Here is a 26061-nt window from a genome sequence, read left to right as displayed (position 1 = left end):
AGTAGAAGAACCTGGGGCAAGTACCATAACTTTGCCCTGTAAACATATTCCTTCACAGACGTTAGCCTGTGTCTCACAGCAGAAAACCAGCCAGACACTGTAGACAGACAAGCTGAATGATCCAGGTCAGCTGTACTCCTTGGAGCTGTGCTTTGTATTAAATGAAGCATTACAAAGTGAGCCCTGAGTGAGATGCTGCACACCTGTGGGTGCCAGAGCTTCAGAGGAGCAGAAGCTCCTGCCACCTATCCAATAACTGGGTTGATAGCTTGTTTTCCAACTCTTGACCAACATATGAGAAACAACAGCTTGCTGCCAACACAGCTCCAAAGCACTCCTGTTCTGTCAAGGCTTAGCTAAATGAACTTACCTGCAAGAGAGCATACATGGCTTTTGCTTTATTAATTGAACAAAACTGTACAAATACTTAATGTAAGGGAAAAATAAAAATTATTGGATTATAAGTATTAAACCATGTACAATCAACTCTCAAATTTGTCTCCTCTGTAGCCAGGCACTTAAAGAAAAGAAAACACTTCAATTACCCAAAGGCAAGTGCAAGCTCTACAGCAAGGAAATGAAAACAATGAGAAGCAACAATTCTGTTTGTGAGAGATGCTTTGGCCAGAAAGGATTAAATGCACTTTCTACATTGGGAGAAAAGAGGATACACCAAAAATGTTTCTTAGTCAAAATCTGCTTAGTCTGGCATGACATATTCTCCCATGAAAGTCTTACCAAGAAGTTACTTTGGCAAGGCAGGTGCTTTTCCAGGAAGTTTAGCAGGGAACAGTGGCCAGTTTCCTAGTGCTTTGCCTGGAATAGCAGCATGGTTCCCTGAACTAAGCTAAAGGATAAAACATGAAGTACAAGCTAAGAGGCACACAGCCAATGAATGTGGGGTTTCTATCAATAGCATTAATAGATTAGCTAAATTTCAGCACGCCCTATTTGCTTTCCAGATAAGGCAGAAAACCTCAAACCAAACAAAAACTGCCAACAAAAACAACAAAAACACTCCCACACAACAACAACAGTAGTATGCAGAAACTTTTTAATTTCCTTCCACAGGGTAATAGATATATTTCAAAGACATTTTAAATGAAAAAAATGAAGTTTATCTTTCTTTCTACATTCTTAGCAAGCATATTTGACTATGTTATATTTGCAGCAGAGAAAGGTCCATTTTCAGTAAGAAAACAAACATAATTAGGCACTAATAAATATTTCTAGCCATTAGCGCTGTATAACGCAACCTGACATAATAGACATCAAAATACAAATTAATTATTTATTACCAAGTTAATAAGCTTTAACATGGTAGCAGTTTAAGCCATCATCAAATTTCCAGAATTTCAGCTCTTTTGTGAATCCAGTCTCAAAACTATGATGCATCACAGAACAATGCCGCTTACTTATGTAGATTAGTTCCTCTTAGATTGCCTTAAAGAGAGGTCAGGCTTTATAAACAACACAAATGGACATCACTTTCTCTGTGAACTTTGCCATACTGATCCACCAAAAGGAACTAATCTGTACTAAAAACATACAAAGAAACAAATTTGGTATGACAAAGAAATGTTTTAGTTCTAAACAGGTGGGATTAGAAGGATTATAGAAAAGGTTACTCCATGATATGAGTCATTTTAAAAGCATGAACTCATCAGCCATTGAAGCACTTTCCATTCAACCTGTAAAATATATAAAGTGTGCCATTCCAGAAATGGAAAACATAATTATTTACCACTGGAAAAGATTTCTTGGGATTTGAGAAGTGCCAAACCTCTATGCAAGCATTAAATGACTAAAAAATGTGCATCTCATCATACATCCTAATTCTCTCCCTTCTCTCTCTTTTTTCTCAAGGTTTTCTACTCTCAGTTTCAAAGTCCCTGCAAGAGGTAGAAGATGAAGATATGTTGCTTGCTGCTTTAAATCTAGGAAAAACTCTGCAAAATGGAGATAAAAGTATGAGCAGGGGTGTTATACCTTTGCTGAAGTACTACAAGACTGAAGACAGCAGTATTTTCAATGATAAGAATGCTGGAAACATGAAGTTTTTGGTGAGTTCAGTTTTAAATTTTGGCTTAATTGTAAAATTGAAATTCATTTATACCCCTTTAGAAAACAAGAACAACAATTTAAATCAATGACCAGGTAAATATATAAAAATATCAGTTCAACATACCAGTCAAGAAAAAAAATTCAACTCTCTATATCTAATGCCAAGATTCTAAATGTGTAACTTGGAGAGTTTAATTAAATCTGATTTTCAAAGACAGTAGCCAAAATTTGGGGGATTGGGGGGGGGGGGGGGGGGGGGGTGGTAAGAAGAAACCTATATTTATATTTGATGGTGTCCCTATATGCAGCAACAGGTTTTTAACTTTGCCAAACACGGGATTCATTATTTAATTTTGTCCATTAAACCATTTTGGCCAAAGATGGCCAAAGATACAGATGGCCAAAGATACAGGTCATTACTATTAAGGTATGATTTTGAAAAGTAAAATAACTGCACTGTTGGAATATAAGGAACAAAATGTGATACAACTGACTTTAAATAAAGATAAACCTCTTGTCTTCCCTCAAAACAGGACAGAGGTTCCAGACATGATTTCTTCAACCATGTTATGCCAACCAACTTAGGTAGAAAGCAACTACCTTATCCTGCACTGAAGGGAGCCATGGCTTTTCCAGCTGACACTGAAATTCAAAATATTGAGTCAATACAGGAAAGAGAGACCACAGATGAAGAAAATTCAGCTAAATTCCCTATTGGAAGAAGAGATTTTGACAGTAAATATATTTTATTTTTACACAGAAAATTATTTCATTCTGGTAAAGTACACTGCAATGTCAATATAGCAATTTGGTAAAGGTTCATTTAGAGACTCCATGACTGTTACGATTTGGTGCATGGGGGAGGGAGCATTTGTTAAATTAATATTTCCAAAAGCCATAAGAATTCTGGTTCTTTGATGATTTCAACTTTCAAGTTCTTTTTTTCTCCTGTAGTCCTCAGGTGCATGCTGGGAAGAGTCTATCGACCTTGTTGGCAAGTGTGAAAACAACTTATCTCCACCACCTCCTCTGAAGATTAAACATTTTATTCCGAATTTAATGTAATTTGAAGTTATTGAGTGTTAGTGTAAGTGCACATACACATCCAAAAATAATTTCCCATTGCATTGTAGATGGATACATAATTCATTACCAAAAAATAACAGTGTAATTACTAACAATGTACTGCTATTAAAAAATAAAATACTTCAGCATAATCCAGACTTGTAAGTAGTTGTTTACTGTAATACACAAGCTACTTTCAATTATTTACATATGAAAGGAAGTAATTCATGAATTTCACCTGTTTTCTTGAAAAATTTTACAACTGTCAGCAAACCATGTATGTGAAAACAAAAACCTAGAATTGAAAAAAGCTAGTTAATTTTGCCTGACCAGCAATCAGCTTATTTTTACTTGCAGTTTTGGTCTGTTTTCTTTTTCCACCAATTTTGCTGTCCAATTCCTTCTTAGAGTTGTTTGAAGTCTTCAGTCTTTTAGTATTTTTTTGCAAAGATGGTTCACTTTCCTTGTCACAGATTATTTTGTCATTATTCAAATCCATCTGTTCATTCTCAGAGCTCTTGTTCCTTGGCTGACAACTCAGCTTTCCCATTTCTGTATAACTTCTAGTCTGGTGAACACTTTCAGAAATAGTTCCAAGCCCTGGTACATCAAGACATGAATTTGGACCTTCTGTCATGTAAGAATATCAAAAACATATGTGAGGAAATAAAAAGTTACCTGGGAGCATACATCCTTTTTCTATAAGGACTGCCATGTTATTTTTTTTTAATCAAAAATAATGTATTACCAATAAAACAAAGCTATGCTTGTCATTGCTATTAAATTTGCTATGTGTTCATAAGTGCATTGCCAACTTAAAATTGCATTGCTCAAAAACATGTAAGAACTAACTTAGGGAAGTGGATTTATAGCTTTAAGATATTGGAAGAGAGGGCTAAAGGGCATAGAAATTTTATATATTATATAGCTTGTAGTGCAGTAAAACAAATTTTCCCTCCTTTTAATGACAAAAATATAAAATGCCCTTGGCTTGCTTTTGTAGAATGAGAACAAATATGTCATATATGCAACATATATCCCTTTTTTACTGCAAGATAGCATCAACACACTTTTCAAACATTTATATTTTCAAAGCATTGCCACTACAATTTTATTGCAAAAAGATTTAACTGGCATATGAGACATTGAGTACAATGAGACATTTTTGTTCCTTTTCTTGAAAACATTTGAGTTATACTAAAGGCTTTTTGGATAACATTTAAAGTATTTAAATCACATTTACTTATTCAATCCTACCACAGCTTACCTGTGGGCTTTCCAGCTTTTAAATGTTGCTTTGGTACAGGATGTTTGCAGGTTGGAATTGCATGGAAATGCTGACCACTCATTTCACTCAAATCATTTTTATACGTGCAGGCAAACTGGGATTTAATTGAAGATTGCTTCATCTGCAAATACCAATCTGCTATTAGCTTCTATAATTTAAAAAGTGAAAGACAACACCAGCAAGACTTATATAATAATGAGCTTTCCCATTCTTTTCACATAAACTACCAGAAAAATGGATATGCTCACACTGAAAGGAAAATTAGATATTAATTTACAAAGCATAAGGGCTTTCAAGAATAATCATTTATTATTCTATTAAAAGAATAATATTTCAAAAAAATAATAAAATAATTCAAAAATATTTTTTCAGCTCTTTCAGAAAGGTACACATTAACTCTTAGAGCTTCAAATTAAAGTTTTCTGTCGTAAGTTAGCCCTGTCTTCTGATAGACTCTGCTGTTTGGAGTAGGTGTCGCAGCCTACTAGGGTCAATTTTCATATTTCTGCAGCTCATCATCTATACTTCTATATGAAAACATCAAGTACTAGTTCAGAATTCCTGTTTATTCACAAAACAAAGCCATTTCACCACTGAATGCCAATGTCTAACTCCTCATTTGCCAAAACATGCCCATTTAGCTCAAGTCACAGGTAAAGTTTCCTCAGCTTATTTTTAGGTTACAGCTTCACATCAGCTGAGAATTTCAGGTCAAGCACTATACTTTCTGTACAATTGACCATAAATGGTATAGGTTCTTCAAGACAAATTCTGCCCTCACTTCCATTTGAAAGTGCACTAGATTATATGAATTATATTGAAAGACATAGCACAAAGCAGATAACTACAATACAACAGGATTTTTAGCTAATAATTCTATCACAACAGCACAGGCAAATTTAAATCAATTTGAACTGAACAGGTGCTTCAGTAAAAGCATCAGAGAACAGAACAAGTAATAAACACTGTTACAAAATAAATATTACTACATAGATAGATAGCAGGAGTAATTTGTGGAATAAGAGGTTTACAGACACTTTTCTGATTAAAAGGTTTGCATTACGCAAGTCTACTTTTCTTCTTAGCACAAGCAAGATTAAACCTTGCAGTTCAGATTCGACCCTTAGAGATATACTTTTCTTCTAACTCAAATTCTCAGATTTAGACAGAAGGAAAGAGAATAATGTTCCCAGAAACATCCTTTCACAGAGGACATTATCCACAAAAGTCAGTCACAATTGATGCCACTTAGATCAGATCCTGCTTTCCTACATATAGGGTAACAAACTTGAGCTTATCACTGAGATGCAACCTAGATATCACTTCATGATACTGCTGTTGACCAAGTGAATACACTGAGTATTTGGAAAAAAATACCTCATTCATTTACAGAAACAGTTGTTCTTTCTGCTTCAATATGCCTGAACATACATAGTTTTACTTTAATCCTCAGTATTCCCTTCAAGAGTCAAAAGGACCAAGTTTTCCCTGTTGTCTATCACTCCCAAACTATACTTTATTTGGGCCAGATAACAGACTGGGAAAGAAAAGGAGATTTAACAGGGCAAACTAGCAAGGCTGACTCTCAAATCTCTTTCTAGTGTTAATCTACTTTGCACTTTAAAATATTTACCACAAAATAAAACTACATACATAGACATGAACAAGGTTTGCATGCTTCAAGATTATGCCTCAGCTCACTGACTGTAAGTAGAATTACAGAATATGCTGAGTTGGAAGGGATCCACAAGGACCATCAAGTCCAACTCCTGGCCCTGCACAGGACACCCCAAGAATCACACCACATGCCAGAAAATATTGTCCAAACACTTCTTGAACTCTGTCAGGCTTGGCAGTGCAACCATTACCCTGGGGAGCCTGTTCCAGTGCCCAATCAACATTCAGGTGAACATCTTTTTCCTAATATCCAACCTAAACCCCTCAAAAAGCTTCATGCCATTTTCCTTGTGCCCTACTGTTGGCCACTTGAGAGTAGAGATCAGAGTCTGTACCTCCTCTTCCTCTTGTGAGGAAGCTGTAGACTGTATATGTCATTATAGTCTTTTCAGAAAGTGTTTTGAAGGATAGAGCAGCTGTCTAATTTAAATTTAGTGACCATCATATTGTACAATTACAATATTAAGGAGATACAGGGCTTGCATTTCCTTTCAGCTTCAGGTTACTGTAATATTTATGAAAAATATTTTCCAGTACTTGATATATTTTTGAAAAACTTCATCTTAATCCTTTACAAATTCCTCAATTCTCAATTATTGTTCAGCAAATTATACACATCAAAAATTATGCAACTTGAACGGCTTTCTATCACATTCATATTGCAAGGCAAATAAGCTACAATTTTGCAAAGTTGATTAATCTATAATAAATAGAGCATGAAGAACATAAAATTTGAGCAAGAAAGCCTGATAGTTCCCATACTATAACCAACGATAAATGCGGTTATTTTTTTATAAACAATAGTGTTTCCTTTTACCACTCCCATCTTTCACTTAACTAATTCAGTTTGTAGGGATAGAATATGTGGAGTCAACAGACAGCAGTCAAGCTCAAACACTAAAAAACTCACAACATAAACCCATCTGTGTTTCAACTTCACTGAAGCTTGAAATATGTCTATTGCATCACATACCAGTCAGGCATTTGCCAACAGGACACAAAGCTCTACCAAACTAACCTAGAGGGTGCATACATAGTGTAAGACAACTTGTTGAAGCAGTCAAACTTTTCAACTAGTCTAGGAACATATACTCACTAGTATAAAGAACTGCACTACAGTTCTATACAGAACTTTATTACATTGGTTGAAGTAGCAATAAGCACATTTTAACAGGCTGGAGGCAGCACAAAGGAGCACAAGTCTAGTGCTGAATTAGAAAGTAGAGCTTCACTGGAATGTTTTTAAGAAGATCAATGTAAAATTTACTTGAAGCACACAATGAAATCTGTCAACAGCTTGAAAAAGCTTATAGAAAAAAAAGTCCTTAGAGTTCTTTTATATTAAATTCCCTAAAATTCACTGTCTTAAGAGTACCACTCCAATGACCCACAGCTCTGGGAGAGAAAAAATGTTGGGAAATCAGTTTGCTAACTGAGTAGCTGCACACAAATGGCACACAATGAACTCAGCCTTATTCTTCCTTCTCTTCACAAGCAAGTCAGATGTTGCTCTTATCCCCATAAAAAGAAAAGTTCTGCTGCATTTCAGAAAAAAAGGTTCACTGTTACCACTCTTCAGCTGGGAGAAAGTAGGATAGAATTTACAACTGTTTCAGCACAGGTAGGTCAATTAGAAGTCCTAATAAACAGATAAAGCAGTACATTCTTCCACCTTGACATCTGTATCTAGAGAAATGTTTCAGTTGTTCAATATGCCCATATAAAACATTTGCTTTTATGTGAAATATTAATGGTGCATGCTCTATTTATTTCTAAAAGTTAGATTATAATCTGTTCCAGATCTCCTTCCAGCATCTGCATGCAGACAGTACTGCCAATATTTAGTCACTAAGAATGTTGAGATTTGGTTTTTATGCACTGGAATGGCATAATAGAATTTGAAAACCTACATCAGTAACAACAAACACATGTTTTTATTTCCTAGCCAAACAACTAGAGTACTATTTGGAAGGGAAAAAGAGATAAAAAGAAAATTTATTTTCTCCATCCTTACCCTTGTCCTTTGAGAAAAAAAAATATTCAAGGTAAGTTGAAAGAGGAAGTTGAAAAAGGGAAAGGAGCACAAAGGGACAAGTAACAAAACAATAAGTTATATCTTTGCCAAACCAAGACATGTTATTAAAAAATATCCTGGATATCTCAGGTAGTAGCAAGCTTTTACTGCACTGAAACAATAATTTTTTTTTTTTTAGCACAATATTGTACCAGCCTTTTGCTATCCCAAAATAACCTGCTACTGTGTTGACAACATAAACCTCAAACCACCTCATTACTGGCTTTCAAACAAAACTCACAGCTATGGATACTAAACAAAGTAGTTTAGGGGTCTTCTAGAAATAAAAATGTTATTTTCTACACAAATGTGGTTTATCAACTGACACCGAGTCTTTCCTCAGACTTTGTGCTGAACATAACATTTTCATTCTCTTTACTTCTCTCCTCTATTAAACTACCAATCAACTTTGGTGTTCTCCACAATTATATTGCACTTAGGAAATAAACATTTATTGCAACAATAGATGAGACTACTACCTGAAGAAAATTGTTTTCTCTATTACTATGACTCTTCTGTTCACAATTACAGTGAGCATACAAGAAAACTCTTGATAACTTCCTGTTAATAGTTTTCCAAGTCACAGTTTATTTGTACTGGAATAACAAATAGGCAAAACAATTCTCTCAAGTAACAGCATTTAGAGAACTGAGCTATGAAAAATAACAGCAGTGCATGAAGCTAGATATTAAGTCATTTTATAGAGACATGAAAAAGTCACATGAGAAAGGCAGACCAGGATTTTTGCTTTTTTTCTTGGAAGGATTTCTATACACAGTAAAATTACAATGAACTTCAAGCATGCCAAGATTTGTTAGAGTTCTTAAGCCACAAATTCTTCTTAAAACTAGATCTGCAGCTATGTTCCCAACTGGAGGGAAACAGTGCCTCATATAGGAAAGGTTGTCTCCAGTTACATCAAGAAAAAAAAAAACACACCAAACTACTGCAAGTCCTTGCAGCTGTTTCAGGGTAAGTCTGCTAACAATGCAGCAGGATTTCTAAAACAATATATCAAAAGGCCAAAACAATCTTAACTTTACAAAAAAAAGATCTGTTACACTCTCATATATTGCATGCTCACAGCCTAATAACTTTGATTCTTCAGTTCTCAGTTGTACTCAATCCCATTAGTACAGGAACAGGATTTCACCTACAACTTGAAAGTCTCAATATTTTGCAGTGCAGAACAAAGATGAAAATCTTATTATGCAACATTTTTGTCGTCCTAAGTTGCTCCTCAGCCTAAACAAAGCAGGTTATTGTAACAGCCTGTTCATTCCCCTCTCACACCACTACGCAGAGCTTTAATAACCCATTGAAATCTACAAAATAACTAGTCAACAACAGGGTTTCTACTCATTTCACATAAACAGAAATATGTTTCAAAAAAGCAGACATAAGGCTGGATGAACCCTTTTCAGATAAAACAACTCTCTCCTGTCCAATTAAGCTTCCTATGTACTTCAATAAAACAGGCAAGTGACACAACAAGGACAGCTGATAAGAGACATAACTCAACACATGTTCCACAGACCTTTCTGAATTAAAGACTCCTTCCACAAAATACCTTTAACCAGAAGACACTTCACACAAACAACAGATAAACTAGAAACTAAATTGGTTGCCAAAGGAAAAACTAAGTTTCATATTCTTATTCTTACCTACTTCTGCTAGAGGAAATGAAACAAAGCAAGATGCTGGTTCCCCAGACTTCTTTCTCATCAAGCAATAGAGCAACAGCTTTGCTTCCGAACAAATGCCAATATAGTTAGGTGATATTTCTGTGTTTCTTCCAGTATTTAATGAGGATTGAAAGACAAAAAATATTTCTTTGTCATTCACTGTTGCCAGGAATTTGTTTTGGCACAATGGAAACATCCACAAGATTTATTTTATTTCTGAACACCAATTCCAGTTCATAGCTACCTGTTTATTTTATCCACTGGCCTTATTTTTAGATATCAAAATACGTACTGATGATGTGCCCTAGGTCTAAATATTATCAATATGCATTCCTCCACATAATTCCACAGAAGTTGAGAACTCAGATCCTCTTAAGGAAAGAGGGCAAAACAACTTTTTATCTCTTGCTTTTTAAAAATTTTATTTTTAATTAAGGTGTTTCTCTTATTTTCTTTCTAAATTTGCCTAAATTTCGTCATTTAGATATAGGGACTTAGCATACAACCAAACTAAACACCACTACTGTGTTTTTCTTCCCTTCTAAAATATCGTGGAAAAGGTAACTTTTATGGGATAAGTCCTAATGAGACATCCTTAACTTATACTGTAGACTAACCACCTAAGACCCATCAGAGGAAGCATGGTAAAAAGGCACTCAGGGCAATCTTTTGGAACTGAAGTTACCATCACACATATGGCAAAAGAAACTTCTCCGAAGGATCACAGATATCGAGAAGAAACACCATATTGCTCCCCCCTTATTCAAAAAAAGAAGTATCTGGTATCTCTAGAATCAATTGCTGACATGAGTACACTATGCATAGCAAAATTTGTTACTGTGAATTTTACAAGCAACCTGTACACATTTCAAGATGTTTGCATGGAATAATAATGGAGACTGACACTCAGAGCAAGAAGTTGGTAAATATTACTACAGCACTTGAGTTCTACAGATATGGAGAAGGAATTCTTTGTTCTATGTGCTCTACAGTAAGGACAGAGCAAAATTTATTTCTACCAAGAGACATTACAATCCTAGACAAGAAATATATGGATTCACAGTGAAAGGAACTGAAATTAGTCACTGTAATGGACATTTATCTCAACAAAAAGCACTACTATGATTTGGGGAGAGGTTGATTTAAAGGTACTGAAAAAGGTTTGAAAGAAGTATAATGAGTTCTGCAGATATCTATAGGAAATCCCTTCAGTCATAACAAACAGTGTAAAAGCTAAAAGGGTTCAGCTGAAAATTACCAAATGAACAACAAAGACTGGAACTGCAGGCTGAATATAAGCAAGGACAGAGCAAAGCAGCTAATCAAATGGATTCAGACAGGCTAAAACAAGTAGTTTATATGTAACACAATTTAAAGGAACAGACTGAGACGCAAACAGTAGGATGGCATCTAGTGTCTAACCACTTTAATAACAATCTTTTGAACAGTAATCTCAGTGAAGGAATGTAGGCTAAAGTTGCAACTATCAAGTCCAAGAAAAACATACAGCAGCACATCAAAAAGTAAAATGAACACCTAGTAAATTAAAATTACACTTGAGTTGACATAGAGATAGAGAAAAATATTCCAGAAATGCCACTGAGTGAAAATAAAACATGTACAATACTGTCTTCAGTGTAATAGAAATACACCAGGAAAGACAGACCTACCACCTCAAGAGCTGGGTATCTGCAGGATAGTGTAGAATTAACAGAAGATCGCAGTTTTGACAAAAGGGACACTTTTGTGTCCCTTAGGTCACTCAATCTGGGAACTGTTGATAGCTGAAGTTTTGTTTGTAGATGTATGCAGCCACAAAGAAGGTACAGAAAGAGAAGAGAAAGATACGGACTCAGAATATGGAGGAGTAGAAACAAGCAAAAGAAACTGTAGAAATTGTTAGAGAGGTAGAGAGAAAAAAAACAATAATAAAATGAAAGATCAATATTTTAAGAAAGAAGTAGGATTTTATGTGAGAGGGAGGAAACCAGAAATGAATGGCAGAGAAGTGAGTCTTAGTTATAAAAGTCATTAATTTTTCAGCAACAACCATTTTAGTTGACTCATATTTTTGCTTGTTTCTGTCAAAAACATGTCAAACTAGCAAATGTCTCCAATGTGAAGGTAACTACTTTTTGTTAATATTTTTGCACTTTGGTATTGAACACAACTGTTCGTGTATCCAATTACAAAGGTTTCATTAAGATAAGAGAATGATGTATTTCAACATTTTATGCAAACATCATGACATTTTTGCTATTTGATGAGTAAAGCTGCAATTTAAATATGTTGTTTAACATATAAAGAAGATCCTTTATCAATTTTTCATAATCTGCCTATAAGTTTTAAAATAAATTTCACCCTAACTAGTGCATGTATCCAAAATGCTCGTCATTAACCCAATCCACAAAAAAGGACTCAGAATGAAGTTGGAGCACATTTAAAATGCATGCTGAAAATCCTGACAGTGCTTTTCATTTTGAGGTCTTTCTACTTTCTACTATGAGTTCAAGTTTATCTAATGTCCAGTGAAAGATCTTTTCCATTGTGCTGCTCTAGAATCAGTTCTGATGGCTTAAAACATGCTAATTCAATTTGTGTTTTTACGTATTGTCAGGATTAAGTCTGTAAAAAATATTATGCCCCTACTTTTATTTAGCTTTCTGATGAAATGCTGCAGAAGACAAGCTCTGCCTCCATCCAGAGTCCCAACATTCAAGTTTGCCAATTTTAAGGAAAAATACTGTGTAAAATGCAGTGCACTGAAAGAAAGCAATTTTCAGAAGTATTGTTCTTTTGAATAGAGCCCCTCACAATACCAATGTGATCTTGTAAAGTTCCATTTCATCTACAAAAATCAAACATTAGCATCTTTATTTTATTGTTCACAAAGCAATATTATAGAAACGTCCTCAGATTGGAACAAATAAAAAGCATCAAAAGAAAAAAAGCAATGAAACTAGCACTATTACACTTTTTCAATGTCTGTTTTATCAGAACTAAAATCAGGTGCCTGTATTCAGTTTTATCTCTATTTCACGATAGCTTGGTTTATTTCTGTGGTCCTGAAATACACAGATAGGTAAATGAAGACATTAATTCAGTACACCTTCAGTAAGAAATCTTCTTTAGGAAATACTTTTAAGTTATAGCCTCTCTTCTGGAGTTTTAGATATTTCTATTCATAATACAATACTGCTCTAGTTGGGCCAATTTCCACAGGTTAATCACAATTACATTTCTTTAGCTATGGGATGAAGATCTCAGATACCTGGCTGAATTGTAACACTGCTACTATTATTTTATCACTATTATTCCAATGCCTCTAACATATGCATAGCAATTCCTACAGTGTACCTTAATTACTTTTTCATCCATAGATTTCAGAACACGTTGTCTAAGAGGTTTTGGAGAAGAGCCACTGGATCGTGCTGGAGATCTATATTAAAAAGAGATAAGTATTTAGAACATGTAAAAGCAATTCATTAATAAGAACTGTTGCCATACTGAGTTCCCCAGAAACAGAAAGGCAAACACCTTTACTTTCCAAGCTTTACCTTATTTTCTGCCTTCCTAAGGAACCACATGTACTGTGACAACTGAGGAGAGCACAAAGAAACCAAACCTACAGTTCCAATTTCTGGTACTCATTCTGCAGTGTATTTCAAATATTGTAGCTCTGCAGACACAGTATTATTATTATTTGTAATGCTAGTGATGATCTTCTAAGCCAACACTCCACTTACACCCTCCTGAATAGCATCTGGTGGACATTCAATATAGTTTTCCACATATTTCACACAAAATGTTTCCACTTTCTTACATGTCATTATGTAAGTAGTTACATACATCAAGGAAAAAAATTGATGCCTGAAATGAAAAAATTAATGATGCATATAAAGGGGAATTTTTTTGGTCTTGAAATAAAAACTAATCTATGCATTTGTAAGTAATTACTTCTCTGTTTAAGGCCATGGCAGATCAATATGCATATGAGGACAGGTTCTTCAACAATAATTCATTATTTATTTATCTCATTATACCAAATTTTTTTTATGAAAAATTTGATTTGTTCAGCTTAATCTTTATTTATTTCTAGTTGTCTGTGGAGCAAAACTTCTGCCAGCCTTGCAATGGTTCTCCTATTTTAATTGCCAAAATACATAGCCTCAAAATAGCTTCATCGAGTTACTATCTACACTGTTGTTCTTGTTCATGAATCCTCTTTGTAACCAATAATTCTTTGTAACCAAATTCTCAGCCTCTTGTTTTTTCAACAACTGATGAGTCCTCAGGACCAGTGACCAAATAAATCATCACTGCTTCTTCAGTGCGTGGATAGGCGAGTTTCCTTGTTGGTGCCCACAGAAATGGGTTTTCAAGTGTCCTTCATAGAGTTTGTGCAGCCCAAAAATGTACTATATCAAAAAATCCATGTTACAAAAGTATCTTGAAAATACAGAAAATACAAATGATGACTTAGAAAACTTTTGAAAACTTGAAACTGTTCTAAAATTGCTTTCTCTTTACACCGAATCTCACAGCAGACTGCACATCGGTTATTTGCTTTGTGTAAGTAATATCAACACTTCGTTAAACTCAGAACCTTAAAAAAGCACAAACAAAGTAACACAAAAAAAGCAACCTCCTGATACTCACCTGAAGAGTGTCAAAACAGAGGTGATGCCACACAAATTTAAGCTTTCATTATTGCACAACAGATCCGCTTTATTCTGGGTAGGAGGACTGACAGCTTCTTCGTCCAGAAGAACTAGCAAGACCTTTACAGTATCTCTGCCACAATATGCAGTGCCATGATTGATGGAATGCAATTTTGGCTGAAAGTAAATAAAAAAGGAACATAAAAAAGCAAAGTTCAGGAAGCCAGACCAATAGCTCACCTTCAAAAATCAATCTACGTCAGCGCAAGGTGTGAGAATGCCCTCCTTCCCTTTTGCAGTAAGGGGAATTTATGCAGAATTTCTCCATAGGAAAATTTTTCTCATCCCAACTAGTTAGAGTGGAGTTTACAGCTACGGGTTTACACTGACGAGCAAGTCACACAGAAAAATATATAAATCTATGCTGAAACTGTGCAGCAGAAATGAACCCTCTATTCTCCAGTACACAAACACATTCTGGTGAAGTCCAACCACTCTGACTAATAATCTGCTAAAGCAGTTGGTTAAAAGTGAGATTTCCATCAAGATTTGACAGAGGTACATGGCGCAATTTCCTGTTGTTTGGGTGAATTCCCCACTATTTTCCACAAGAATAAAGAATTCCTTAAAGAAAAAACTCAATTCGCATCTGGAAGTGCTCAATGCAACAGTCAGCAGTACAGAGGGAGAAATCCATAGCCACTGTGGGACTTAAAACATCTTGAAAGTTGCTATATTTTTCTTTAAAGGTACTAGGAATTCCACAGAGAAATTTAGGGCTTAATACACAGTGGTAGTTATTTAAAAACTATAGGCTCTCTTATTCACTAATACACAGAAACACTGAATACTCTGACTTCATTCTGAAGGGCAAGACAAAAAATGAACTGCATTTATCTAATCAGTTAACAGCTTTTAAACATAGTCTTGAAAAGATCAAATTCTATTTTTCTCTCTATTTGATTACATCAATTAGTGTATGTAGCTTTCAAAAAACCATAGCAACACATGTCAGTCAGATACTATAAGTTATAATCAATAGCTAGAAATAGCAATTACAGAAATGGTTGTTACTTGGCTTTACAGAATTGGCCTATTTCAGTACCATTTAATTTCTTCCAAAATTTATGCTGAACCTCTTCAGTCATTACATCACCATAACATAGATTTTTATTAAATGTCATGTGTGCCATTGTGAATTTGTCTTAATGAAAGATGTACAAACTTGGCATCATCTGACTGATGATACACAAAGAAAAAAAAAATCTTTAGAAATAACTTTCAGAAATCTCAAGTACTACAACACCAGAGGCTCACTCTCTGTACTAACCATGGACAAAAGTCCAAGGCAAAATAAAAACTCTAGGTAAGACAACAAAAAACATCCTAGTAAGACAAAAAAAAAACCACGCTTATAAATAAGCCTAATCACGAATCAATTTATTTTTTAAAATAAAATAGTTACAGCCAGATTCCATTTACAGTAGTAATTTTCTTAGGAAGAAATAAATCATAATTCCTATTAATCACTCATGCAGGCTTGAACACAAAATAGTGCTACGTGCTGCATAAAGTAATAACTCCCCCTGGAGCTCTAGATTCTTATAAACCAGATATCTGCAGGAAAACTGAGCAATGATGGAAGGAAACTGCCACTGCCAGGAGAAATTCAAATATTTTTCTAATGAAGTTACACTTTTCAGGTACATTTTATGAGGAAGCAGCCATATCAGGAGTTGGAGGCATAATTTTCATCTCTATACTTAAGCTCATATTTTAAATTTGCACTCAAAGAAATTATTTAATCTCTTGCATAGGAAAAAAGCCTAACAGCCTATCAAACCAAAACTTAAACTGAATAGAAATCATTTTTTCTGAAAAATTATAGCATCAGGGTATTTTTTTATTAAATGAAATCAAAACAAAATCCCCAAGCTCTATGTAAGAATCAGAACAAAGCATTAATCTTTGCTGTCCTGAGAGCTTAACAATACAGATGCTCTAATTTCTAATAGAGCTTGAATTAATTTGGAAAACTTATTGGACTTTTTAAATTTTGCTTTTTGCTTTCTCTTTTCATTACAAAAGGCAACCTACCCCCTCCATACGTTTAGTAACATCCAGACCAAGTGGTTCCTCCACACCAGGTTCCACTAAAATATGCCATTTGGTATCACTATCTTAGCATCTGTTTAAGCTCCCTTTTCCACTCCTCAGCTCTCTGCATCATATGCTTAAGGATAATTGTTAAAATGGAAATTTGTCACAATCTTCACAGACTTCACTTACATCAACAAAAAGAATTCCCCACACCAAAATAACAAACACAACGCGGACACAGACAAACACTTCACACACATGCTACCCCTCATTCCTCCATAATTACAAAAAAAGGAGTTTCCCCACACTTAGTCTGTTCTCTACCAATGTTCAAGTCACATCTGCCCATTACCTCTCTCAGCTACTACTTATCTCTAATTCCCCAGGCCCCACAAAGTACTGTGCTGGTTGACCCTGGTTAGCTGCCAGGTGCTCACCAAGCTACTCTTATCCTTCCTCCTCCTAAAGAGAACAGGAAGTGAAAAAATCTTGAAAAAAGCTGATGGGAGTAAGATGAGGACAGATTGTTCACTTACAAATCATAGGAAAAAGAGATTTGACTTACATGAAACGAATCTAATTTATTGACATTTAATCATAATGGGAACCCTTTCTTCTTTCCGGACTCAACTTCACTTTTAACTTTTCTACCTCCTTCCCTCAAATGGCACAGGGGGATGGGGGATGGGGAATGAGGGTTGCAGCCACTTCCTAACACTTTGTCCCTTCTGCTGCTTCTTCCTTATGCTCTTCCTCTTCTCCTCTATGTGAAATACCTCCCATGGGATACAGCGCTTCATGAACTCGTCCACTGCAGGTCCTCCCCACATCATCAGGATACAACCATCTTCTGCCTCAACAAGGATACTGCTAAACATTTCTACAGAGTCATCAGACTATGAACTTCTGGAGAACAGTAAGAAACAAATATTTTGGAAAAGCAAGGGTGAATTTTTCTTAAGATGAAGTTTTAAGAAAGTGCTTTTACCTGGCTTATAATGATCTACATGATTTTTTAAAAATTTTGTTGCTAACTCAAGTAGCTAAATAAGGACAGAACTGATGAGAGTTATAATTTTCTCAGATGGGAAAGAGAAACAAATAGAAGGACGTGAAAGGGAAACACAGCAATATACTGAACAAATATTCATAGCAAACAGGAAAATATGGATGAAATATATATCCAACATACTCAGTGGAAACACACATTTAAACCAGCTTAACTAGCCAATAGGGTCTGGCTGGTTTTACTTGTCTTAATAAAGAAGAAGTACACTGAAGGTTTGATTAAAATTTGTTAAAATCTTTTGCTACCATGGCATAAATCCAATGACTTCACAAAACAAAGCATCCTAACAATTCTAAAGACATTGAAGGTGCATGTAATACTTTTTAATTTGCTAGAAAAACAAATGACATTAGATATCTTATACAGCAGCAATGTAAAATAAAATAATTAAAGTTGGTTGATTTTTTTCATCACAAAAAGATTATAATCTAAACCTGAGTAGATTCACAGTACATGAACCACAAATAGCAATCTTGTATTATGCCCCCAACACCTGATTTACAGAACTTTAAAAACCTGATTCCTTCCATGAAAATGAAGTCATTAATAGTTTCATGTGTGTCTTGAAATACTAAAAGAGAAAAGCTTACACATGATTGTTTGGGGCTTTAATTCCCTTCCCACTCCACATTTTACCATGCTTTAGATTTCTTGCATATTTAAGTTTACTTTGAAGGCCTTACCCTTTGAAATACTTGATGCTGTACTAATTAAAACCTGTGTATTTTAATAAAAAAATACTGATACATGTTCTCAAATCTTAATTCTATTTTCATGAGGGACTTTTGTTTGGAAATTTGTTATAGATTTACTGCTTTGAAATTAATGGTAAATCTGACACTTCTAAGTAACTACATTTATAATAACTGCACAACCAAATTAGCTTTGAAGAGTATTTTATTTTCAATTTTAAGGCAAGAAATTTAGTTCATGTAAATCAGTTCTTTGATATCCACAGTGTAATCCTCAGGTATAAGTTTTTCAACAGGTTTAAAATCACAGCGTAGAGGAAATGACTACTTTTATACAGTTAGGAAAAAGATTATACTCTATAGATAGTCTTTCAAAAATGTAAAAGAAACAAAACAGACAAAAGATTTTTGCTTTCTCATAAAGCTAAACAGTAATAAGAACAAAAGAAATCCCATTACCCGTGCTGGACTGACTCCAGTAGTGCTAGCAGTCAAGGTTTCCTGTTGTGAATCGATAATATTTTTAATCTTCAAATCCAAGTCATGTACAGCTTCCTCCACTGCCCGACAGAAAGGATCCCCATTGCTTCGGCCTTTTATCAAGTGCATCTTCACTGTTGACAGAATTTGCCCCCCTGCGATTCTGAAAATAGGCACAGGGTCATCTCCACATTAATCTTGGCAACACTTGAGTACACCTATTAATGCTGAACATAGCCAGCCTTCCCTGCTCATCAGACAGAACAGCTTTGATCTTTTTAAATCAAACAGCAGCGTAGACGTATTGTCCAACACAACAGTTTCTAAAAAAAAAAATTATAAGGTAATGAATTCAGCATTTAGTAATACTCTGAGCTGCAATACAAAACTAATGTCTCCTTAGAGGTTCAAAGAAAAGTACTTTGTTTAAACCTGTATGTACAGTTTTGCTCAAACTGTTAAGTGTAAACAAAATTTTTCACTCAACCATGCATTCCTGTTTAATACCCCATTAGATCTGAGTCTTTTGTGCTTTGTGAAGGTGCTTCAAAATCCCAATCTTCTTTCAATTTTATTTAAATAGATAGTAATTAGACTACATGAACTTCCCTACTAGCTAAAACGGCACACTCCATTAATCTCTTTCTTCAGCACATGTGTCTGACTACTCCGATTAAGATTTTGTGGAAAAGAGAATAAGCTCCTTGAGTTAAAAGCTTAACAATTTTTCCAGTACCTAAACAAACCAGTATGTATGTTCTACCATTGCTTTGTCTTGGGCAAAGAAAATAAAGCATTACAAGAACCACTCAGCTCTCCTAAATAATAATGCATCTCTTCTCAAAATCTCTTTTCTTCCTAAATGAGGTTTGCAGTTCACATCAAAGCAGAAATGCAGCATCCTGAGCTGTTATTGGCACCTACAGTAGATTTTCTACTACATTTATGTACATTAGTACATTTATGATGCTGCAAATGACAGTTCTGTCAATACCCCAAAGCAATGGCTTCATTACTCCAGGTCATATAGCCAAGAGCGACACGAGTCAGTTTTTAACTTGCTCCATCCTTACTGGTTTCCTCCATGCTCCTGCCAGCTTGCCCTAAAAAGATCCCTTGCAACTGCAAATAAAGATGCATTTTGCACACATTTAATTCTGAACACAAATTTTAGAATTCCCGTTGGGAGAACCATCATCAAATGAAGCTCTGCATGTCTACATTCATATAAAATACAAAATAATTGGGCAGAACTTGATAAGAATAGGAATTGAGTCAGAGGAAAAATAGTTTGTTTATATTGTTTCCACTTAAAATACATGGAGGGAACTGGGCCAGAGACCTTACTGTTTTGGCTTATTCTGGCTGAAAAAGACTCCTCTAAATAACTTGAAAAACCTGACGCTAACATGAAACTTTGGGGGGGATTGTTCTTGGGTTTTTTTAAACAGGAAAAAAACATATTTCCACACAATTCTCAGCTTCAACTTTTACAGACTAAAGATTATACAACTGACATTAGATTTTTAGGCTTCATTAAACAGAAAAACTTAAGATTTGAAGAAATTTAAGCACAGTGTATGGACTCTGCCAAAAGAAAAATCACCATGTCCAGTATCTCTGTAGACAGGTCAAGACCCATCCAGATCTTGGAAATGAAGTTTAAAAAAATTTATTAAAAAAATCTATTGTACCACTTCTCCAAACCCCACAATTCAATCTAACCACACAAGAATGAAAAGTTCAAAGGGAGGGAAAAAAATCCACCACAAGTTGTCAAGAGGTAAGGGGAGAGAAATGTTGAAGAAGAGCTCTGTTTCAGAGATGCATATCGGAACTGCAGCCAAGTCTCCTGATGATTCTTGCCAGACTGATCTGTTTTCTTCAATCCTAAACTTATATTTTCCAAAATCACATCCTCAAATGAGAAAAGTATTAAATGAGAACTAAACCTAGAACTTCAAGACAAATGAGCAGGTGAAGTTATTGACTAAAATTCCCTGTGAAAACCAGGTTCAGTTATCTGTCTACAGATATGTAGATATGTTGAACTTACTTGTAAATAAGCAATAAATTTATAATTTCCACACATTTAACATATATACCCATATGTATGCTGGAAGAAAAACTATTATTATACAACTAGTACTGGGCACTAGCACAGTTAATTAACATAAGCATGCCCTTAATTTAAATGTTTTGCTCTGCATGTAACCCAATTATAGATTCATAGATTTTCAATGGGAAAAAATAACAAACCTTTCACAAAAATATTTTCTATGTTTATTTTTTTGCCTCTATTTCCCAATGCCAACTAAAGATATTTCTAGTAGAAATAAAGTTAATTTAATCTCTTCTTCTCCCCGTACTCCTCCTTTTCCAAGAAAGAGCTCCAGTCTCCTATCAGATACACACAGTATTAACTGGAGCAAGGAAAAGTTTATTTATACTTCAACTAGAATTTATACCAAAGGCCAAGGCATAAAATGCTGATTCAATGTGTGTGAATTAGCACTGACATGCCCTGCCACAGCTTACGCCATTTTATACCACCACATAAGTTGTGTTGTGTCATTAGGCATATACATTTTTGCATATATATATATATAAATATAAAATGCTGAATCTAGTTCTTAGATCTGTTTCTAGTGAGGTTCAAAAAGATTAACTAAAACCATGACGATAAAAGGAAAATGTGGCAAAACAGCACCTGGGGTGTTTGGGGTTTTGTTTATTTTACAAAGATGACACCCTATTAGAGATTGCTCTGATATTACTCTTTCATAGATTTATATTACTCAGAAGATCTATTGAACTTGAATGAACTTTAAAATACCTGATATTGCACTAAAAAATATTTATCGGAATAAAATAAAGTTGGAAAATGTTATCCAATTTGCAGCTCCTAACAGCCAGAAGGACCATAAAGGTTTGTTTTAAATATGGAATTACATGGGCATCTCTTAAGATAATTTTTACAGCAGTAGAAGAACCTTTGTTCTTTTTAATTCTGAAGAAGCAGCAAAAATCTAGTTGAATTCAAGATTTAACTTGGTTTATTAAACAAAGCAATGCCATTTGTCTAAGGCAATTGGCAAGACCTTATCCCTTCTAGTCAGTGCTCCTGCTAAAAGGTTTTCTGTGATGTTCCATTCAGATCACAGGCTACTGATATGAGCTACTCTAGGATAAAGTGCTTCCGTATCTCATCCCCAGTCTAAACTGAAGGAGAACTCTTACCAAATCCTGTCAGCAAATATAGTCATGAGTTGCCACTATGGCAGAGGTTGTAAAAGAGCATTTTTTTAAAAGCTACTAATATTATTCTGTTCAGAGTCACATGCAACATTTTTTTCTCCAAAAGGTACAAACTGAAAGAAAACTCTATCAGAAAACCAAATTATTTTTCTATTATAGAAATACCCAAAGGAAATTCATCAGTGTAATTATAAATGGAAGAAAAACCCCAACACTTTAGAAACAACCACTTTCCACTGTCCAACAGAATGTTTAAACACAAATGCCTGAAGTCAGTAGTGGCAATTGTCAAATGAATGGATCCAGTCAAGTCCAAATGTGACCATCAGCATGAAAATTCACAACTATTTTAGACCAACTGACAGAAGGAGGGGCTCACCTTCTTCAGCGTTTTTAGCACTAAAACAGTAGACAGCTCAAGCAGAATTCATCTGTCTCACAGCTAGAGAAAAACAAATGTCTATATATAGATAAAATGAATCCCATATTAAGAAATGCATTATTTGCATCAGAGCTTCTAAAGAGTTTAAAAAAAAACAAACAGTGCAATGTAAAAACTCCACATGTTACCCAGGCACTGAACAAATCTGATCTTCTGTCACTTCTTCTACCAAAAATATTGACAGATCTTGTGCCCCCTCAAACCCTTTTTGCCTTACATAATTTGAGTCCCAACCTTGCCTTTTCCTATCTCATTTTCCTTATCAAACTATCTTTTCTTATGTAGAAGTAACTAATTTATAAGAAACTAATAGCACACCTTGTCTATTTTGTTCCTACTGAGATTGTCATATAAACAAACTCCTCTGCTCACCAAAAAATCTAAATTACATTGGCAAGAGCTCTCCCTCCAGAACTCAGGCCTTAGTGTGAAAAGTTATGATGCAGGAGCACATTTATTTACTTTCTGAAAATAATAAAATAGCAAAAACAAGGATAAAAAATTTTGAGGATATGGACAATATTCAAAACCTGATAAAAAGCAGAACAGAGTCCTGAAGTCTATTCCAAGAACAGAAAAGAATATGTCAAAATTCTATTATACTATGGTCAACATTGTCATTCATTCATTTCAACTTCAACAGAGGTAAAAAATAGATGACAAATATATAGCTATCTGACTTAGGCAGTGGGAACAAGTGTCTTAAAAGAAATCACAAACACCCAGTAAGCACAGGATGCAAGGAGATCACAGCCTTTTTTCCTTGCTATGGGTTTAAAAGATGCTTCAGAACTTTAAAACTGCTCAGTTATCCAATTTTTTAATTTAGAGCTATAGAAAGAGAGCAGCAGTAATTCCATTCTCAAACACAAAGCAGCAAGACGGCAACTAGAGCTCCATCTACCTGGGTAGAAGAATGGGACAAAATATGTCTAGGAAAAAATACTATACAAATGTTTCAAACAGAGCAGTAACTGTGCTTTTAAAGAAATTTAAAGGCTTATTTCTTATAAGCATAAATTAAAAAAAAATAGCAGTTCATATTCATTTAGATTACAAAATTTCAACAATAAAATCATATCATAGATATGACTTTATTTTTATCAACATAAACTCATAGATTTTAAATATATCTGTAAAGGAAAAGACTATATCAAAGCACTCACAGTACTCAAAAATTCTACCTCCAGCAATGCATGTATGATTATTAATCTAATTTTCTCACAGGTATCAAAATTAAGTGAAGACTCTTCCTTAAAGCCTTTGGAGCTTCACAGATTATTATATCCATAACAAAAACACAGCCTAAAAAAAGAAACCTATTGCAGAGTATTTTTCCATCTTGCTGCTGCTACTTTTGCTGTATTGGCTAATATTTCTCTTTCAGCTCGTTGGAAGAAATTAGAGTGACTCTTCATATTCTCCATCCCAAGCTTTGCTACCCAAGTCTGGTGACAAAGTTGCTATAAAAGTAAACAAGTATTCTTCCTAGAATAAGTCTTGATGAGCAGCCATTGAATTCCCTGTGAGAAAGTTCTAAAAGGCAAAGGCGCTCAGGCAAGCTGTTATTAATTATAATAACATAAATTATATTATACTATAATAATATTACGAGCACAGGACCATTCCATCACAACACTTAGGAAAATATGCAGAAATATCAGCAGACCAGTTTGGCTAAACAGTGAACTGATGACAGAGCTTGAATGCAAAAGGGCTTCACAAAGAATGGTGAAGAAGGGACAGATTACAAATGATCTAGAAACATCACCCGGGCATTTAGGGATGTTATCAGGAAAACCAAAGCTCAGCTGGAGTTGACAATTACAAGGAATGTTATAGGAGCTTCACCTGCTGAACAAAGAAAATTGGGGACCTTCGCTGAAAGACAGATTTTGCAACAGATAAAACAGAAGTAGTACTCTGTGCCTTCTTTACCTTTGTCTTTACCAACAAAAATTTCTCTGATTAGAGAATTTTTTTCAGAAAACAGCTGCCAGCAGTGGATAAAGATCAAATCAGGCTTCACTTGACAGTACCAAGTATGTTCAAGAACATTGAACCAAATGGATTGCGTCCAAGAGCCTTAATCAAACTGGTAAATGCCCTCATAAGACAACTTTATATCATCTTTGAAAAGTCAGGGTGACCAGGTGAGGTTCCTGACAAATGGAGAAAAGCAAATAATTGCAAAAAAAACCAAAAAAAAACCACCTAAAAAACCCCATAAGACAGTTTGGGGGGTCACAAGTTCATCAGACTCACTTTGTTCCTCAAGAAAATAATGCAAAATCTTCTAAGAACACGTATCTGGGCGTAGGAAGGATTAGGTGGCAGCTAGTAACTATAAGCATGCAGTTATCAAATGTAAATTATGCCTGACCAATCTGTTTTTCCCTTTAACAAAATGACTGGATTTGCAGACTAGGGGAGAACGGTGGGTGTCATTTCCCTTGACTGTAGCAAGGCTTATCAATACTGTCAGAGAATACTCTCAACATAGGAGTATTGATGTTACAGTCTGGATGGACGGGCAATTAGAGGAGTTAACAACTGGTTGGATCATCATACTCAGAAGGTAGCAAACATGTTGTAACAATGGAGTAACATAAGGGCCTATCCTGAAACCTGTTTTTTTTCCTATTACCTTTGGCAGTGACTCTCTAAAATTATATGCTCATCAAGTTTGCAGAAGACACCAAATTGGATGGAACAGTCAATACTCTCGAGGGCAGAGCTGCCACGCAAAGATACCTAAACAGACAAGAGGAATGGGCTGACAGGAACCATATGAAATTCAACAAGACATGCAAAGTCTTGGAAAGGAATAACCTCTTGCAATGATACAGGCTGGGGAGCAGCTCTGTGTAAAAAACCTTGGTGCATGTTCAGCAAGTAAGCTGCAAGCCAGGAGCATGCCTTGGCAGCAAAGGAGGCCTACAGTATCCTTGGCTGCATCCACAGTAGCGTAGCCAGTAGTCTGAGGAATGTGATTATCCCTCTCTAATCAGCACTCGTTGGACCAAATTTAGAATACTGTGTCCAGTTTTGGGCCCCCAGTCCAGGAAAGACACTGATAAACTGGAGCAAGTTCAGCAGAGGGCTGCCAAGCTGGTCAGGCAGACATGCCCTGTGAGAAGCAGCTTCGGGAACAGCTTGTTCAGGCTGCAGAAGAGAAGGCTTCAGGGGGATTTACTAACAGCTTTCCAATACTTACAGGGTGGCAAGCAAGAAGATTAAGCCAGACTCATGTTGACAGACAGTGAAAAAAGACAATAGGCATAAACTGAAACAAGAGAGGTCCCAACTCAATATAAGAAAAAAACCCCACAACTTTTCACCGTGAGGACAAAAGCAATTGGAATAGGCTGCCAAGAGGGAGATTAAAAACCTCCAAGGATGGAGACTGTACAAAACTTGTCTGGATAAAGCCCTGATTAACCTGAGCTGACTCCATAATTGACCCTGCTTTGAGAGGGATGTTGGACCAAAAACTTTCTGATGTT

At 35.3% G+C, this 26061-nt stretch overlaps 2 protein-coding genes across 5 annotated transcripts in view; one reads left to right on the top strand and one right to left on the bottom strand.

The window, feature by feature from the left end:
- The first annotated feature begins 1046 nt into the window (after window positions 1-1046).
- On the top strand, window positions 1047-3281 carry PMCH (pro-melanin concentrating hormone). The gene is made up of 3 exons (XM_038154631.1): window positions 1047-2063; window positions 2598-2799; window positions 3019-3281. Exons 1-3 carry the CDS (start codon window positions 1812-1814, stop codon window positions 3066-3068), a joined length of 504 nt encoding a protein of 167 aa, XP_038010559.1. The 5' UTR covers window positions 1047-1811; the 3' UTR covers window positions 3069-3281.
- Window positions 2597-26061, bottom strand: part of LOC119708346 (PARP1 binding protein) — a 40059-nt gene continuing 16594 nt past the window's right edge. For 3 of the 4 annotated variants that reach the window (XM_038154625.1, XM_038154624.1, XM_038154626.1), the window contains exons 7-11: window positions 18835-19018; window positions 14513-14691; window positions 13211-13292; window positions 4397-4538; window positions 2597-3759 (exon numbers count right to left, since the gene is read on the bottom strand). In XM_038154625.1, coding sequence (XP_038010553.1) covers window positions 3425-3759; window positions 4397-4538; window positions 13211-13292; window positions 14513-14691; window positions 18835-19018 — 922 coding nt within the window. In that variant the 3' untranslated portion in view covers window positions 2597-3424. The remainder of the gene's footprint in view (window positions 3760-4396; window positions 4539-13210; window positions 13293-14512; window positions 14692-18834; window positions 19019-26061) is intronic. The other variant, XM_038154627.1, reaches the window with a different exon arrangement.

This window comes from Motacilla alba, chromosome 1A (genome assembly GCF_015832195.1).
Source record: "Motacilla alba alba isolate MOTALB_02 chromosome 1A, Motacilla_alba_V1.0_pri, whole genome shotgun sequence".
NCBI lineage: Eukaryota > Metazoa > Chordata > Aves > Passeriformes > Motacillidae > Motacilla > Motacilla alba.
The sequence above is the reverse complement of the archived record's forward strand: the minus strand, read 5'-3'. Positions and strand labels throughout refer to the sequence as shown.

Excerpts from the sequence above, each read along its gene's own strand:
- PMCH (XM_038154631.1), top strand. The coding sequence starts at position 1,812 with ATGTGCATCTCATCATACATCCTAATTCTCTCCCTTCTCTCTCTTTTT. Across the intron at positions 2,064-2,597 it reads CTGGAAACATGAAGTTTTTG|GACAGAGGTTCCAGACATGA; the intron begins GTGAGTTCAGTT and ends CCCTCAAAACAG. Across the intron at positions 2,800-3,018 it reads TGGAAGAAGAGATTTTGACA|TCCTCAGGTGCATGCTGGGA; the intron begins GTAAATATATTT and ends TTTCTCCTGTAG.